General features: G+C 44.7%; 1 protein-coding gene across 4 annotated transcripts in view; it reads left to right on the plus strand.

Moving 5' to 3' along the window:
- LOC135528488 (rho guanine nucleotide exchange factor 25-like) overlaps positions 1-18,431 on the plus strand; it is a 133,507-nt gene that overhangs the window by 105,283 nt on the left and 9,793 nt on the right. For all 4 annotated transcript variants that reach the window (XM_064957601.1, XM_064957602.1, XM_064957603.1 and 1 more), the window contains 3 exons: positions 14,683-14,772; positions 17,949-18,041; positions 18,303-18,353. In XM_064957601.1, coding sequence (XP_064813673.1) covers positions 14,683-14,772; positions 17,949-18,041; positions 18,303-18,353 — 234 coding nt within the window. The remainder of the gene's footprint in view (positions 1-14,682; positions 14,773-17,948; positions 18,042-18,302; positions 18,354-18,431) is intronic.

Here is an 18,431-nt window from a genome sequence, read left to right on the forward strand (position 1 = left end):
CTCCCTCCCTCTCTCCCTGTCCGTTAAAACTCTCCCTCCCTCCCTCTCTCCCTGTCCGTTAAAACTCTCCCTCCCTCTCTCCCTGTCCGTTCAAACTCTCCCTCCCTCTCTCCATGTCATTTAAAACTCTCCCTCCCTCTCTCCCTGGCCTTTAAAACTCTCCCTCCCTCTCTCCCTGTCTGTTAAAACTCTCCCTCCCACTCTCCCTGTCTGTTAAAACTCTCCCTCCCTCTCTCCCTGGCCTTTAAAACTCTCCCTCCCTCTCTTCCTGTCCGTTCAAACTCTCCCTCCCTCTCTCCCTGTCCGTTAAAACTCTCCCTCCCTCTCTCCCTGTCCTTTAAAACTCTCCCTCCCTCTCTCCCTGTCCGTTAAAACTCTCCCTCTCTCTCTCACTGTCCGTTAAAACTCTCCCTCCCTCTCTCCCTGTCCGTTCAAACTCTCCCTCCCTCTCTCCCTGTCCTTTAAAACTCTCCCTCCCTCTCTCCCTGTCCGTTAAAACTCTCCCTCTCTCTCTCACTGTCTGTTAAAACTCTCCCTCCCTCTCTCCCTGTCCGTTAAAACTCTCCCTCCCTCTCTCCCTGGCCTTTAAAACTCTCCCTCCCTCTCTCCCTGTCCGTTCAAACTCTCCCTCCCTCTCTCCCTGTCCGTTAAAACTCTCCCTCCCTCTCTCCCTGGCCTTTAAAACTCTCCCACCCTCTCTTCCTGTCCGTTCAAACTCTCCCTCCCTCTCTCCCTGTCCGTTAAAACTCTCCCTCCCTCCCTCTCTCCCTGTCTGTTAAAACTCTCCCTCCCTCTCTCCCTGTCCGTTCAAACTCTCCCTCCCTCTCTCCCTGTCCGTTAAAACTCTCCCTCCCTCTCTCCCTGGCCTTTAAAACTCTCCCTCCCTCTCTCCCTGTCCGTTAAAACTCTCCCTCCCTCTCTCCCTGTCCTTTCAAACTCTCCCTCACTCTCTCCCTGTCCATTAAAACTCTCCCTCCCTCTCTCCCTGTCCGTTCAAACTCTCCCTCCCTCTCTCCCTGTCCGTTAAAACTCTCCCTCCCTCTCTCCCTGTCCGTTAAAAATCTCCCTCCCTCTCTCCCTGTCCTTTCACACTCTCCCTCCCTCTCTCCCTGTCCGTTAAAACTCTCCCTCCCTCTCTCCCTGTCCTTTCAATCTCTCCCTCCCTCTCTCCCTGTCCGTTAAAACTCTCCCTCCCTCTCTCCCTGTCCGTTAAAACTCTCCCTCCCTCTCTCCCTGTCTGTTAAAACTCTCCCTCACTCTCTCCCTGTCCGTTAAAACTCTCCCTCCCTCTCTCCCTGTCCGTTAAAACTCTTCCTCCCTCTCTCCCTGTCCGTTAAAACTCCCCCTCCCTCTCTCCCTGTCCATTAAAACAATTCAAAAGGACTTGAAGACGTGATGAAGTTAAAACTCTCCCTGTCCTTTAAATCAATTCAAAAGGAATTGAAGACGTGATGAAGTTAAAAGGGCTATGGGGGAATAAAGCAGCTCGTAACAACATCTAATGGTGTCAAGCTGTGACAACAAGCACACTGGGAACATGGCCTGTAGAAAAAGTCCAGGAGAACTTTCATATAGAATGCTTCATTTCAGCCGAGTCATGTATGTTACTGGTTCAGCAGCCTAGTCATGTATGTTCCTGGTTGAGCAGCCTAGTCATGTATGTTCCTGGTTGAGCAGCCTAGTCATGTATGTTCCTGGTTCAGCAGCCTAGTCATGTATGTTCCTGGTTGAGCAGCCTAGTCATGTATGTTCCTGGTTGAGCAGCCTAGTCATGTATGTTACTGGTTCAGCAGCCTAGTCATGTATGTTCCTGGTTGAGCAGCCGAGTCATGTATGTTCCTGGTTCAGCAGCCTAGTCATGTATGTTCCTGGTTGAGCAGCCGAGTCATGTATGTTACTGGTTGAGCAGCCTAGTCATGTATGTTCCTGGTTGAGCAGCCGAGTCATGTATGTTACTGGTTGAGCAGCCTAGTCATGTATGTTCCTGGTTGAGCAGCCTAGTCATGTATGTTCCTGGTTGAGCAGCCTAGTCATGTATGTTACTGGTTGAGCAGCCTAGTCATGTATGTTCCTGGTTGAGCAGCCTAGTCATGTATGTTCCTGGTTGAGCAGCCTAGTCATGTATGTTCCTGGTTCAGCAGCCTAGTCATGTATGTTCCTGGTTGAGCAGCCTAGTCATGTATGTTACTGGTTCAGCAGCCTAGTCATGTATGTTCCTGGTTGAGCAGCCTAGTCATGTATGTTCCTGGTTCAGCAGCCTTGTCATGTATGTTCCTGGTTGAGCAGCCTAGTCATGTATGTTACTGGTTGAGCAGCCTAGTCATGTATGTTCCTGGTTGAGCAGCCTAGTCATGTATGTTCCTGGTTGAGCAGCCTAGTCATGTATGTTCCTGGTTGAGCAGCCTAGTCATGTATGTTCCTGGTTCAGCAGCCTTGTCATGTATGTTCCTGGTTGAGCAGCCTAGTCATGTATGTTACTGGTTGAGCAGCCTAGTCATGTATGTTCCTGGTTGAGCAGCCTAGTCATGTATGTTCCTGGTTCAGCAGCCTAGTCATGTATGTTACTGGTTCAGCAGCCTAGTCATGTATGTTCCTGGTTGAGCAGCCTAGTCATGTATGTTCCTGGTTGAGCAGCCTAGTCATGTATGTTCCTGGTTCAGCAGCCTAGTCATGTATGTTCCTGGTTGAGCAGCCTAGTCATGTATGTTCCTGGTTGAGCAGCCTAGTCATGTATGTTCCTGGTTCAGCAGCCTTGTCATGTATGTTCCTGGTTGAGCAGCCGAGTCATGTATGTTACTGGTTGAGCAGCCTAGTCATGTATGTTCCTGGTTGAGCAGCCTAGTCATGTATGTTCCTGGTTGAGCAGCCTAGTCATGTATGTTCCTGGTTCAGCAGCCTTGTCATGTATGTTCCTGGTTGAGCAGCCTAGTCATGTATGTTACTGGTTGAGCAGCCTAGTCATGTATGTTCCTGGTTGAGCAGCCTAGTCATGTATGTTCCTGGTTCAGCAGCCTAGTCATGTATGTTACTGGTTCAGCAGCCTAGTCATGTATGCTACTGGTTGAGCAGCCTTGTCATGTATGTTACTGGTTGAGCAGCCTAGTCATGTATGTTACTGGTTGAGCAGCCTAGTCATGTATGTTACTGGTTCAGCAGCCTAGTCATGTATGTTACTGGTTGAGCAGCCTTGTCATGTATGTTACTGGTTGAGCAGCCTAGTCATGTATGTTACTGGTTCAGCAGCCTAGTCATGTATGTTACTGGTTCAGCAGCCTAGTCATGTATGTTACTGGTTGAGCAGCCTTGTCATGTATGTTACTGGTTGAGCAGCCTAGTCATGTATGTTACTGGTTGAGCAGCCTAGTCATGTATGTTACTGGTTGAGCAGCCTTGTCATGTATGTTCCTGGTTCAGCAGCCTAGTCATGTATGTTACTGGTTGAGCAGCCTAGTCATGTATGTTCCTGGTTCAGCAGCCTAGTCATGTATGTTCCTGGTTGAGCAGCCTAGTCATGTATGTTCCTGGTTGAGCAGCCTAGTCATGTATGTTCCTGGTTGAGCAGCCTAGTCATGTATGTTCCTGGTTCAGCAGCCTTGTCATGTATGTTCCTGGTTGAGCAGCCTAGTCATGTATGTTACTGGTTGAGCAGCCTAGTCATGTATGTTCCTGGTTGAGCAGCCTAGTCATGTATGTTCCTGGTTCAGCAGCCTAGTCATGTATGTTACTGGTTCAGCAGCCTAGTCATGTATGTTACTGGTTGAGCAGCCTTGTCATGTATGTTACTGGTTGAGCAGCCTAGTCATGTATGTTACTGGTTGAGCAGCCTAGTCATGTATGTTACTGGTTCAGCAGCCTAGTCATGTATGTTACTGGTTGAGCAGCCTTGTCATGTATGTTACTGGTTGAGCAGCCTAGTCATGTATGTTACTGGTTCAGCAGCCTAGTCATGTATGTTACTGGTTGAGCAGCCTAGTCATGTATGTTACTGGTTCAGCAGCCTAGTCATGTATGTTACTGGTTGAGCAGCCTTGTCATGTATGTTACTGGTTGAGCAGCCTAGTCATGTATGTTACTGGTTGAGCAGCCTAGTCATGTATGTTACTGGTTGAGCAGCCTTGTCATGTATGTTACTGGTTCAGCAGCCTAGTCATGTATGTTACTGGTTCAGCAGCCTAGTCATGTATGTTACTGGTTGAGCAGCCTTGTCATGTATGTTACTGGTTGAGCAGCCTAGTCATGTATGTTACTGGTTGAGCAGCCTAGTCATGTATGTTACTGGTTGAGCAGCCTTGTCATGTATGTTACTGGTTGAGCAGCCTAGTCATGTATGTTACTGGTTCAGCAGCCTAGTCATGTATGTTACTGGTTGAGCAGCCTAGTCATGTATGTTACTGGTTGAGCAGCCTAGTCATGTATGTTACTGGTTGAGCAGCCGAGTCATGTATGCTACTAGTTCAGCAGCCTTGTCATGTATGTTGCTGGTTGAGCAGCCTAGTCATGTATGTTACTGGTTGAGCAGCCTAGTCATGTATGCTACTGGTTGAGCAGCCTAGTCATGTATGGTATCATGATTCTATGGTAGCGCTTGGTTCTGCACCTGATGGATTCCAACTTTGTTGAGGACCGGGTAACAGGTCCAGAGCGTTCCGGGGGCAGCATGTGTCGGTAGAGGCCCTGTTTGTATGTGGTTTACACCGTCACCATATCCTCCTGTGGGACGGAGCTATATTTCAGCTTCCTAATGGAGGAACAGGGGTCTACTGGCCTTCTTGGAGATCACATCCACCTGTGCTGTCCAATGGAGATCTGCCTGGATGAGAATGCCTCGGACTTTTATGGTTTCAACTCTCAGGAGCTCTGAGTTATTGATGTGCAGTGGTGGTAGATCCGGTGGTGTTCTGGAGATGAAGGTGTAAGTACTTTGCATTCCTGCGGGTGGATAATCATGTGACTGTCAATGGACTAGGTGCTGTTGCGGTGACCTGACCGTATCATCGCCACACCGGCAGCCCTGACCGCAGTAAAATTCCACGTGACCGTGGAGTCACGGTAATCTTCTCTTAGGCACTCTGGACATGATTTGGTAGTAGCGAACTTGCTAACGACCATCCGGTCCTCATGGCCTGGTACTCAGGGCTCTAGTGTTCCTCCAACCACTCTGACATCAATGGGAATACAATAGAAAATCACTTCACAACACCTATCATCATCAAAACAGTATCATGCTTTTAAAACTTACCTCACTGTGATGATCATTTTGAAGAAGTACAACAGCAAGGTTGAAACTGAGTGGAAAACATGGTCATTGTAGATGTTGTTTCAAAGCCTTGCACAACAAAATGTACAGCGTTTTCTAAGGTGATGATGAATTCAAAACATCCCTACACATATTAGAGTTTATGCATACGCAAAGGCTTATGAGCCCAAGCCTGGAGAAAAAAAAGAATGAAAATGATACAATACATAGCCTACCGCATATTACGCATGGCAGAAAAACATCAAACTGAAGTGAATTAAGATGTCTTCGGTACATAATTGGTCTAGCCTATAAATTAGAGTAATCGCCTTTGAATGTGGACTGTATTATTATGCATACTGGATGGACTGATTACCTTATGCTACGCTCTAAAATGTGTATCCATGAGTCTGGGAGAGAACTATAGCCCTACGCATGCTGTAGGTTCATTGATTGTGCGGAGCGGCTTACAGGTAGCCTACAATTACAGTGAATTTGTATTTGATTTGGAATAGCATGGTAATAGGGGATTTTTAGTATTTGAATAATTAAGTGGGTGGCACATTAACGTTAGCGACACAGAATATCTCTCCACCATGCATTTCCATCTCCTCCTCTCTCTCCTTTATTCATTTCTTCAGTGTGCAGTGGGGGTGTCAACAGTTTAGTGAAATCTGTTTTGCTGGCGAAAACATGTCGCGATCGATGTTCCCAAACATATTTCACTTGATTTCCCAAATGAAGGACCGGGTAGGTGCAGGAACATGGTTGGAGAGCCCATGGCATACAGCGTTTGAGCGGAATATCACCTGTCACGCAGCGAGAGCATGCTCCTCCAATGGTGGTTGATGCGTGGAGAGAAACAAGTTTTCCTATATTTATTTCTCAGCTGCTCATATTAAGCACAGCTCCGCTATAAAACCAAAGTAGCTTACCAGGCATCATTAAAAAATGATGCACAGCTCTGCTATAAAACTCAAGTAGCTTACCAAGTATCATTGAAAAACGGACCGGCGTGCAGCCTTCATTTGCTTTTCAAAGGCATACTGATTACATGTCTTTTTCCCCTGCCCTGTTCCTGCCCATTCTAAATCTAAACTAATTTGACATATTAGTAGAGACAAGATTACATAGAAATAAGTCTGAATGGGTGAAAATATGATCACTTGATGAGTGTACAGCTGTGCATCCTGATGCAAGGAACAGAGCTCAAACTTTTTGGGTGGATTTCTCAACTCATTAATAGTCTGTAGTCGCATCATGCAGCCCATATATGTGTTGATTTCTAAGACATTCTAAGGTTTGTATCATTCACAACTAAAGTTGGCAAATAACTTAAATCTAGCATATAGGACCTGTTTCGAATGATAACTATTATTAAACAAATATATTATTTTTGTACTTTTTACCCATTTTTGTACTTTTTCTCCCCAATTTCATGATATACAATTGGTAGTTACAGTTTTGTACCATCACTGCAATTCCCGTACAGACTTTGGGAGAGACGAAGGTCGAGAGCCATGCGTCCTCCGAAACACGACCCTGACAAGCCACACTGCTTCGAATGATCACTTTTACGCTCAATATAGCCACATTCATATGCGCTCTCGCTCCAGAATGGGAAGAACCTCAATAACATACAGTAGGCCAACTCGTATTTCTGTTCTTCTGAAAATCCATGTTCTTCATATCATTATGTTTCTTTAGACCTGACTAAAATAAATAACAGATTTATTGTGATGGTGTATGTTACATTTTCGGTTTTTAAACGTAGATGTTCCAAAGGTGCACATCAGCAGCTTGTTTGCATGGTGGCCTGGGATGCTAAACATGTCAATGTTAATTAACAGTCAAATACCGCATTACAATAACCGTCTGACAAAATGTCATGCCAGCCACATTGACACAGTCTGGACCATGACTCCAGGTCGGACAGGTCTTGTTGGCTTGAAGAGGGTGCTGTCTGGGGTCTGTCCTCTAGTAGGTTAAGCTCATCCACGAACTTCCAGTGTTCTACTGCTACATCGCTTACTGTGGCGTCTATATATGTTACGAATATCAGGGGTCCGAGCAACGTTCCCTGAGGGAGGCCACATGACACTCTGACACTGTCCGACGTGGAGCCATGGTACATAAATGCCTGGTGCCTGTTAAATAGGAAGTCAGCATTTCACCTGATGGTTGAAGCCCCATTTCTTGGAGTCTGGCGATAACCACATTATGGCAGACCCTGTCAAAGGCCTTGCTATAGTCAGTGGTGACCAGCGAGCAGATGAAGCCAGGCTTGTCGGAATGCTTGTACAGCCCATCGATGGTCATAGATTGGGGAAGGATGTCTCCTACTGCCCACTGGGAGATGAAGCTCTCGGCTGCCTTGTCTAGAAGAGAGGTAAGGGAGATGGGTCTGATTTCAGCAAGGCCGGGTGGTTTCATCTTTGGGAGGGGCATGACAGTAGCAGCTTTCCACTCCTTTGGGATCACACCTTGGTCGAGGGAAGCGTTTAGGATATCGGCCACGGGTCCAATTAGCCCGTAAGCAAACTCTTTAATGAAGCTGCCATGTATTCTGTCTGCTTTTTGGGTTTTCACCTTAACCAACTTGTCATACATATCCCATGCTGAATGGTTGGGGCTGGTCTTGATGGTAGGTAACAGGGAAGCAGTATTGGTCAATGGGGGGTATGAACTGGATCACAGAGGCTAGTGCTTTGTTAATTTCATTGGCTATTTCTCTGCCATCACCTGCGCTAAGCCCCTCAATGTGTGAAGGTGGGCTCAAACTTGAAGATGTTGGCTAAAGCCTTGACTTCCTTGTGCCATTTCTCTGGATTTAGTTTTTTCCAGTGCTTTGATTTTATCACTGTAGAAGGCCTGCCTAGTTGTTCTGATCTTGCATTGTATTTTGTTCCTCAACTTGTTCCATAGGACAGTGCTCTTCTTCGAGAAGGCTTTCTGATGCTCTTGGATTAGGGCCTTGATCTCCGCTGTCATCCATGTTTTGTCGTGGTTTTGCAGCCTCGCTGTATTGGGGGGGAAGTACTCGTCCATCTTGGATTAGAGAGAAATATGTGATATGTCACTAACCTCAGACTTAGAGTCTAATCATGGGAGGTAATCCATTTTCCAAAGGAACAGATGTTTGAGTCAGGCAGTGGCTGGAAAACCCTTTTCACTGTCGTGACCTGGATTTTTCTTTCCTTGTGTTGGGTAGTGATGACATTATGGTCACTTATGGCTAGTGGGTTCCAGATGGCAGGAACACAGAAAGGAGACAGATTGGTGTTGACCAGGTAAAGGATGGCTTCTCATCTTGTTGGTTGATTAACCATCTGCTTTAAACTGTGACTTTTACATAGCCTCCCCACATCCTGCCTGTTGAAATCTCCTCCGATGAAAAAAACAATGGCAGGGTGTTTCACTTGTAGTGCACCAATAGTCTCCACTATGTGATTAATGAAGATATCACCCTGTGGTGAGTCAGATAGGAAATACATTGCACATAATGCAATTCTGGAAAGGAAGGCGAGGGAGGCGATATACTCTTTACCTTAACCACTATGCACTAGTTTGTAATGTCTAGCATGTCAGGGGAAACTTTGTGTTGGAACCATGTCTCAGATACAATTGCTATGTCTGATTTAGTGTCCTTGAGACACCATTCAAACCCGTCTAGCTTGTTGCAGAATCGATTCTCCAATTCGGCAGATTTGACACTAGTCGGTTTCCTGATCGCAAATTCTGCAGACTCTTTGGAATTGGCCATATGGAATATTCTCTTTTAGCATTTTAGGCATCCTAAAGATTGATGTGCGCAAACAACCTTTTGTCATTTTTACAGATTTTAATGGTAGGGTTAATGCTATTAAGGTATTGGTGGAAGGAAATAAGTTCATCTTAGACCAGAACAGGAAAACATCATCAATATAGCATCCCTAACATGTCATCCGGTTAAATAGGTGGTTTTAAGAAGGATCCAAAATGAAGTCATTTCCCCATTTACCTAAGCACACACCAACATAGGAAGGGCTGTAGCAAGCTCCCATGGCACATCCTTTGACTCGTTCAAAAATACGGCCCCGGAAGACAAGTATGTTATTATTAAGAGTCCATTCAGTCAGTGAGACAATGAATTCTGTAGGAAGCATCTCAGTCTCAGGCCGGTTACTCAAGAAATGGTTCATCCAAACCTTGTTCATGCTCAATGGTGGTGTATAGAGACTCCACACCCATGGGGACTGAAAAGGGAAGCTGTAACTATACGGTGCAATTCCTTAACACATCTGTGGTGTCTTGAAGATGGGCTGGGAGTGATGCCAGAAAAGGCTTCATAAAGTAATCAGTGTACTTGGAGATGGGTTCTGTCAGACTTTCATTACCCCTAATGACTGGCCTGGCTGGGGGGGTGCTCAAGATTCTTGTGGACTTTTGGAAGAAGATGATAAGAAGCCATACGCGGGCTGACATTGAAAATACATTTGAACTCATTGTCTGAAATGTAGCCATTCTACTTAGCTGCTGTGTGGATCCCTTTCAATTCAGTCAGGGTCGGAAAATGTTTAAAAGAGGACATCGCATTATCACATCTTTATATTCCCTGACGAAGGCCATGCGGGCGAAACGCGTCAGAGTTTTTCAAAATCTTTGTTTCTATTGACCATGCCATAGAAATAAAGGCATTTAAATGAATTATATGAAGAGTGCCTTGGTCCTCCTTTCATTTTTGATGACGAATGTACCCCTTTTACCAAAGCGCACCTTCTGTCTACCAAAACCTCATATTGTGTACCTTATAGCAGCGCTTCCCTTCCTTCATTTTTCTACAATAGTTTGTTGGGAGTTACAACCAGCTCTCTTTCCTCTTGGGCATCCTACACAGTGACGTGCAGTCAGCTCAGGCAGCGTAGGCAATGCTCACACTGGGATACTTTAATAAAAAAGGTGTTACGAAATGCTTATTTTCTGTTATTTCCTATTTTTTCTCAATGATTCAGGTGTTTTTTAATGCTCATAATCAAAACATTTGCTAATACTACATCAAAACCTTAGGAAAAGCACCAGGGTACGCATGCCTCCCTCCCCATCCCTTCAAATCCATGCACATTGTTGACGTGCACAGCCACCAGTCACTGTTAATGGACAGGGTCACCGCAGGCCTAGCTGCTTTTCCTAGCTGACATTCGTTGAATTGAGCGGATTTCATATTTTCCACATGAGTATTGCATAAACATGTTGTGTGGGTAAACTCTGCACATTTGGGCATGTCTGCATCATTTGGCGCGTGCATCCCGAACAAAATGGACACTATACTGCACCTCGAAAAAAAAATCCAAGTTGGATTTCCAAGGATACATAAAGGGAGGCAAAAACCTGACCCTTGACCCTACACAGGAAGGGACAGAAAACCATCTTATTGTTCAAACAAGAAGGGTACAGGATGAACTCCCGAGTGGCGCAGCGGTCTAAGGCACTGCATCTCAGTGCAAGAGGCATCACTACAGTCCCTGGTTTGAATCCTGGCTGTATCACATCCGGCCATGATTGGGAGTCCCACAGGGCGGCGCACAATTGGACCAGCGTCGTCCGCGTTTGGCCGGGGTAGGCCGTCATCATAAATAAGAATTTGTTCTTAACTGACTTGCCTAGTTAAATGACAATTAAAATAATGGCTGTGTGGCTGCTCTACCAGTAAGCTGCCTATACTGTTTCCACTGCCTGCTTTTCTCAACCGAGGACAACTTTTGGGTAGAAGGCAGCTGCAACCTCAACAACCTGAAGGGGTCAATGTAAATAGTCCGGGTGTTGTTCAGCAGTCATATGTTTTGGGGGTAGAAACTGTTAAGGAGCCTTTTGGTCCTAGACTTGGCGCTCCGGTACCGCTTGCAGTGCGGTAGCAGAGATAACAGTCTTTGACTTGGGTGACTGGAGTCTGACAATTATTTGGGCTTTCCTTTGACACCGCCTGGAATATAGGTCCTGGATGTCAGGAAGCTTGGCCCCAGTGATGTACTGGGCCATACGCACTACACTCTGTAGCGCCTTACGGTCAGATGCCGAGCAGTTACCCTACCAGGCGGTGATGCAACCGTTGCTCATGGAATCGTGGCAACTACAGTATGTGGAGTCATTGTATACCTTTGCTGAAAAAGACGTAAAGTTAGCTAGACAATTGGAGACTTCCACTGTGTTTTCGGGTACATCAAACAGAACACAGAATGATTTGTTTGAAACAGTCAGTGATGTGATTTGAAAGGACATTGAAGATGAGATTAATGCAGCCCCATTTGTTGTAGTGGAAGAAGATGAGACCACAGATGTTACAAACAAAGGCCAGATCTCTGTGATTTTGTGTTATGTGGCTAAATGCGAAGTCAATGAGGCGTTTTTGGGATTTGATGATGTGAGCGATGCCAAACGAGCTGTGGTCTTGGTGGATTATGTATTGTGAGTGTTGGGGGAGTGCAGCTGCTTTGAAAAGCTGGTAGCTCAAAGATATGATGGGGCCTCAGTGTTGGCATTACAGCTTAATTGGGTGCTGGCCAAAATAAGATAAAAAGTGCTTGAAGCTACATGTATTCACTGTTATGCTCCAAAGTTAAACTTGGTGCTCTCACAGTCAGCGAAATGCATCCGTGTGTCAAATCTTTGTCAAGATGTTTTGATGATAGCAAGTTAGAGAGCCTGTCAACATATGCAAAGCATTTTGACTTCATAAGACTAAAGGCTGATATTGTCTGACTGTACAGTTTGAAAATAACCTGTAGGTTTTCATACAGTTTGAGTGGCCCCCGTGGCGCTGTTCATTCAGCACCACGGAGTTAACCTGTAGGTTTTCATACAGTCTGAGTGGCCCCCGTGGCGCTGTTCATTCAGCACCACGGAGTTAACCTGTAGGTTTTCATACAGTTTGAGTGGCCCCCGTGGCGCTGTCCATTCAGCAGTGCTGAATCCTGGCTGCGGCCTCAGATACCTTTGTATTTGTGAGAGGTATCTTGATGAGACTATTTGACATTTTGAAATGCATTTTTCAGCCATTTTGATTGATGATATGGACATTTAATTTGAACCTTATTTACTATATACCGTAGGTGTGCAAAACACTATTTCACACAATTCCATTATGTGTGTTTGTGTTTGCCAATTTCGTTTAATAGCCTATGTCACTCTGTTTGTTCGATCTATCTGTTGTATGGTGAACGTGAGATTCATCCAGGTTTATTTGGGAGAAAATCTGGCTTTGAGAACAGCTAGTGCTTACCCAGCCAACGACCTCACCAACCACCGCATGCCACTGCAGGCCGTAACTCCTCCCGAAAATAGCAAACCCTCATCGCGAAACTCAGCCGATCACCCACAAACCTAACACAATGCACTACGGAAGCAAGTGAATGCTCAAAACTGAATTCACATCACGCCTCCGTGCAAACCCCTGCTAAGAACAATAAGCACTTACCAGCACACTTTCTATGTACTGCCCACTCTCTCTCCAACAAGCTAGATGAGTTTGAATGGTGTCTCAAGGACACTAAATCAGACATAGCAATTGTATCTGAGACATGGTTCCAAAACAAAGTTTCCCCTGACATGCTTGACATCACAAGCTAGTGCATAGTGGTTAAGGTCAGATCATATCGCCTCCCTCGCCTTCCTTTCCAGAATTGCAATATGTGCACTGCATTTCCTACCTGACTCACCACAGGGTGATATCCTCATTGATCACTTCGTGGAGACTATTGATGCACTACAAGTGGAATACCCTGCCATTGTTTTTTTTTTATCGGAGGAGATTTCAACAGGCAGGTTGTGGGGAGGCTATGTAAAAGTCACAGTTTAAAGCAGATGGTTAATCAACCAACAAGATGAGAAGCCATCCTTGACCTGGTCATCACCAATCTGTCACATTTCTACTGTGTTCCTGCCATCTGGAACCCACTAGCCATAAGTGACCATAATGACATCACTACCCAACACAAGGAAAGAAAAATCCAGATCACGACACTGAAAAGGAGTCGAGGAAGAAAATATATGGAAATGTCTTTAGGACTGTATTTTTATATAGGTGTTTGTAATAATATTATTTGTGTGTTTGCCAATTTTGGTTAATAGCCTATGTCACTCTGGTGGTTGGAGACAGCTGTTGTATGGTGAGCTTGAGATTTATCAAGGTTTATTTGAGAGTAAATCTGGCTTTGGGAACAGCTAGTGCCTACCCAGCAACCGACCTCACCGCGCATCATTGCTCCTACGAAACAAGTCCGCTGTCTTTAGGGAAGCCTTGACGTCTGTGGTCATAGCTGTCCGCAAGATGTGTTGGTTGATGCAGAAGCAGTCGCGTTTATCATCCAGTTTATTATCATGAACCAGAATTGTTCAATATTCGTGGTGTACTCTCAAAACACTTTCAAAAAACAAAACCATTTGTGCAAAAAATAAACATGAAAAGCCCTCAATAATTACTTACCGATTAATTTAGCAGCAGTAAATTCCAAGGCCGCCATCTCGGTGCCATGGCAACAACGTACCTTATACACACGCATACACACATATCCATGCACAAGCCCACCACCGTATACACACACACATATGCATGCGCAAACACACATGCATTCACACACACACAAACAGCACCCCCCCCACCCCCCCCACCCCCATCACACAACAACAAAACAGCGGATTAGCAGCGCACTACCATAGCCTTCCCTCCCCATAGAGTAATGATTTGTACACAACAACAAATCCACTGCGGTGGTTATTCATGACAGGCCCCAGGTCCATAGACATTCTACTCAGGTGCTGGTTTACAGAGCTCCAGATTAGTTGCTAGGTCGAAGGTAGAGCCAAACTGCTTTGCTGTAAAACGCTCTGGTTACATAGATGATAACAGGGCAGCATTGTGGGTAAATTATACATAACCTGCTGCTCCATTACCCCTCTCACACACACGCACCCATGCACACAGCACACGTATTACCACTCCTAGTTCTGCTGCTCTCTGCTGTCTGACAATTAGTCACACTAAACTGGCCATGGGGAGAGAGAGATAGAGAACGAGAGAGAGATAGAGAGTGAGAGCGAATGAGAGAGAGAGAAATAAAGAGAGGGAGAGAGTGTGTTTGTTTTCTCTAATGAGGATGATTTCCATTCTGTTTAAGTTTTGTAGCTTCCTTCCTCTCATGGATTGAGTCATGCACCTCCTACAACACAGTATGTTCAATAGTTTGAATGATAAGTTCCATCTGTTCATAACGGTTGAGGATAGTGTTATGTACAAGCATTTTTCTGACATGATAAATTGCTATGAGGTGAATGTGTCTGTTTGATTTTCTATTGCAGAAGATGTTTTCAGTAGCCATGTACTCCTATCTTGAATCTAAAGCAATTATGGATAGTGTTGTATATTTTATGACATGGTAAATTGATACAGGGTGATTTCACTGTTTGTATTGCAGGAGAGGCGTCTCCATATGTATGTGGTGTATTGTCAGAACAAACCCAAGTCAGAGCACATCGTCTCCGAGTACATCGAGACTTACTTTGAGGTGAGTATCTCTTAGCAAACACAGCTCAATCCCTGTTATCCAACTGTGACTCTCGTTTGAAAAAAGCAACTACATTTCTGCAGACTCCCTCGTGGTAATGTTATTTACCATTGATGTGATTGTGAGAATGTCAAGTTTGGTCATGTTGATTGGTGGTTGTAGGAATGTAATATTATGTCACATTGATAGGCTGTGGGAATAATGCTATGCCTTGTTCCCTGTCTTAGGGCAGTTAGGATCGCCACTTTATTTTAAGAATATGAAATGTCAGAATAATTTATTTCAGCTTTTATTTCTTTCATCACATTCCCGGTGGGCCAGAAGTTTACATACACTCAATTAGTATTTGGTAGCATTGCCTTTAAATTGTTTAACTTGGGTCAAACATTTCGGCTAGCTTTCCACAACCTTCCCACAATAAGTTGGGTGAATTTTGTTCCATTCCTCCTGACAGAGCTGGTTTAACTGAGTCAGGTTTGTAGGCCTCCTTGCTCGCACACGCTTTTTCAGTTCGGCCCACAATTTTCTATGGGATTGAGGTCAGGGCTATGTGATGGCCACTCCAATACCTTGACTTTGTTGTTCTTAAGCTATTTTGCCACAATTTTGGAAGTATGCTTGGGGTCATTGTCCATTTGGAAGACCCATTTGCGACCAAGCTTTAACTTCCTGACAGATGTCTTGAGATGTTGCTTCAATATATCCACGTATTTTTCCTTTCTCATGATGCCATCTATTTTGTGAAGTGTACCAGTCCCACCTGCAGCAAAGCACCAGTACAACATGATGCTGCCACCCCCGTGCTTCACGGTTGGGATGGTGTTCTTCAGCTTGCAAGTCTCCCCCTTTTTCCTCCAAACATAACAATGGTCATTATGGCCACACAGTTCTATTTTTGTTTCATCAGACCAGAGGACATTTCTCTAAGAAGTACGATCTTTGTCCCCATGTGCAGATGCAAACCGTAGTCTGGCTTTTTTATGGCAGTTTTGGAGCAGTGGCTTCTCCCTTGCTGGGCAGTCTTTCAGGTTATGTCGATATAGGATTTGTTTTACTGTGGATATAGATACTTTGTACCTGTTTCCTCCAGCATCTTTACAAGGTCCTTTGCTGTTGTTCCGGGATTGATTTGCACTTTTTGCACTGAAGTACGTTGATCTCTATGAGACAGAAGGTGTCTCCTTCCTGAGCGGTATGATGGCTGCGTGGTCCCATGGTGTTTATACTTGCATACTATTGTTTGTACAGATGGACGTGGTACCTTCAGGCATTTGGGAATTGCTCCTAAGGATGAACCAGACATGTGGAGGTCTTGGCTGATTTTTTTAATATTCAAATTATGTCAAGCAAAGAGGCACTGAGTTTGAACTTAGCCTTGAAATACATCCACGGGTGCACCTCCAATTGGCTTAAATTATGTCAATTAGCCTATCGGAAGCTTCTAAAGCTATTACATTATTTTCTGGAATTTTAAAGGCACAGTTTAAAGGCACAGTCAACATAGTGTATGTAAACTTCTGACCCACTGGAAATGTAATACAGTGAATTATAAGTGAAATAATTGGTCTAATCTGTCAACAATTTTTGGAAAAATGACTTGTGTCATGCGCAAAGTAGATGTCCTAGCCGACTTGCCAAAACTATAGTTTATTAACAAGAAATTTGTGGAGTGGTGGAAAATCGAGTTTTAATGACTCCAACCTAAGTGTATGTAAACTTCTGACTTCCACTGTATGGTTAGGTGAAGGTAATATTATGTCATACTGATGTGTGGTAGCGGTAATGTGTCTGTAGGCAACATTAAGTCATATTGAGGACACAGTATATGGTTGAAGTAATGCCTCTGTGTGTATCCCAAACTTGTGGCTCTATTTTCATGTCTTGGATTGGAACCCGTGCTATGGTCAGGAAACATAGAGCTCTTTGGTATTGAAAAGAAGAATCATATGCATAAAAGAACAACATACCTACTGTAAAACATGGTGGTGATGTTATTCTGCTTCCACTGGTCCTGGTCAACGGCATCATGAACATGGACCTTTTAGTTAAATACCTGGTTGCCTTTGCCAGGGGGTTGAAACTTGGCCCCAAGTGGAGCTTTCAACAAGACAATAACCCCCAAAGCACACATCAAAATACACAAAGAAATGGTCATTTGGGCCACAAAATCAACATTTTGCAATGGTCATCTCAGTCTCTGGGTTTGAGCCCCATTGAAAACCTATGGTTCATAAGCGCAGATGAAGGATATCAAGGATCTGGATAATATTCTGTATGGAGGAATGATCCAAGATCCCTCCCAGTGTGCTCTCCAGTGTGCTCTCTATCTCATAAACATAATTGAAGGTATTGGAAACAGGGGTGCCAATACTTTTGACCCATATCTTTTTGAGCAAAAAATGTATTACTTGTACAACTGAAATGTGTCTTCCGCCTTTAACCCCTCTGAATCAGAGAGGTGCGGGGGGCTGCCTTAATCCACATTCCATGGCGCCCGGGGAACGGTGGGTTAACTGCCTCGCTCAGGGGCAGAACAACGGATTTGAACCTTGTCAGCTCTGGGATTAGATCCTGCAACCTTTCAGTTACTGGCCCAACTGTCACGACTTCTACAGTAGTCGGCTCGTCTCCTTGTTCTGGCGGCGTTCGCTGATCACCGGCTCTCTAGCCATCACCGCTCCATTTCTCATATGACCATTTGTTTTGTCTTGTTCCGTACACACCTGGTTTTCATTCCATAATCACACTGCATGTATTTAGTCCTCTGTTTCCCTCCATGTCTTTGTGTGTAATTGTTGATTGTTATGTGAGATGTTCACGCGCTATACTTTTGTTTCGTGTTCCGTGTTTTTTGGGGCACTTTGATGTCATTTTGTGCCTATTTCTTGACCGGAATAAAAGTGTGCCTGTCAACTCAACTCTGTTCTCCTGCACCTGACTTTGCCTCCCGTACTCAGACGTAACACCAACACTCTAACCACTAGGCTATCAGCCGGCCCAACCACAAAATCTCCTTGATTTTTTTGTTACAATTGTATTAGTACCAAGAATATACCATCGCTCAGTATTTGTACAATTAATATTATATTGTGTTTTTTGTTCATCTTTATCAAGGGTGCCAATCATTTTGGACCTGAGTGTATATGAGAATGACTGTGTGTGTTTGGCCCTATCAGGAGCTGAGGCAACATCTGGGTCACAGGCTACAGCTGAACGACCTGCTGATCAAACCAGTCCAGAGGATCATGAAGTACCAGCTGCTGCTCAAGGTAACACACACAGACACATGCGCATGTGCACAGACAGACGGGCGCGTAAACCTGCACGACGATAAGGTCGAATTCAATGTGGGAATGCACATAAAAGATGAGTGGCTATTCATGAACATCTACCGAGTGCCAACCTTGTGCCTGTTGTACCTCTCTCTGGTATTCAAACTAATAAAACACCTTCCAGATGTCTTCGCCTTACATAGCATTGACTCGTAAACCTTGAATGCTCTTGACTCCATGCTGTGTTTACGTGAACAGGACTTCCTCAAGTATTACACCAAAGCCGGGATGGACACAGAAGAGCTCGAGGTGGGTGTTCGTCTGATACAACTCATGCTATTACACTGTATCTACCATTCATCTACTATATAAACTATCTAGGAATAG

This window comes from Oncorhynchus masou, chromosome 33, assembly GCF_036934945.1.
Source record: "Oncorhynchus masou masou isolate Uvic2021 chromosome 33, UVic_Omas_1.1, whole genome shotgun sequence".
Classification (NCBI taxonomy): Eukaryota; Metazoa; Chordata; class Actinopteri; order Salmoniformes; family Salmonidae; genus Oncorhynchus; species Oncorhynchus masou.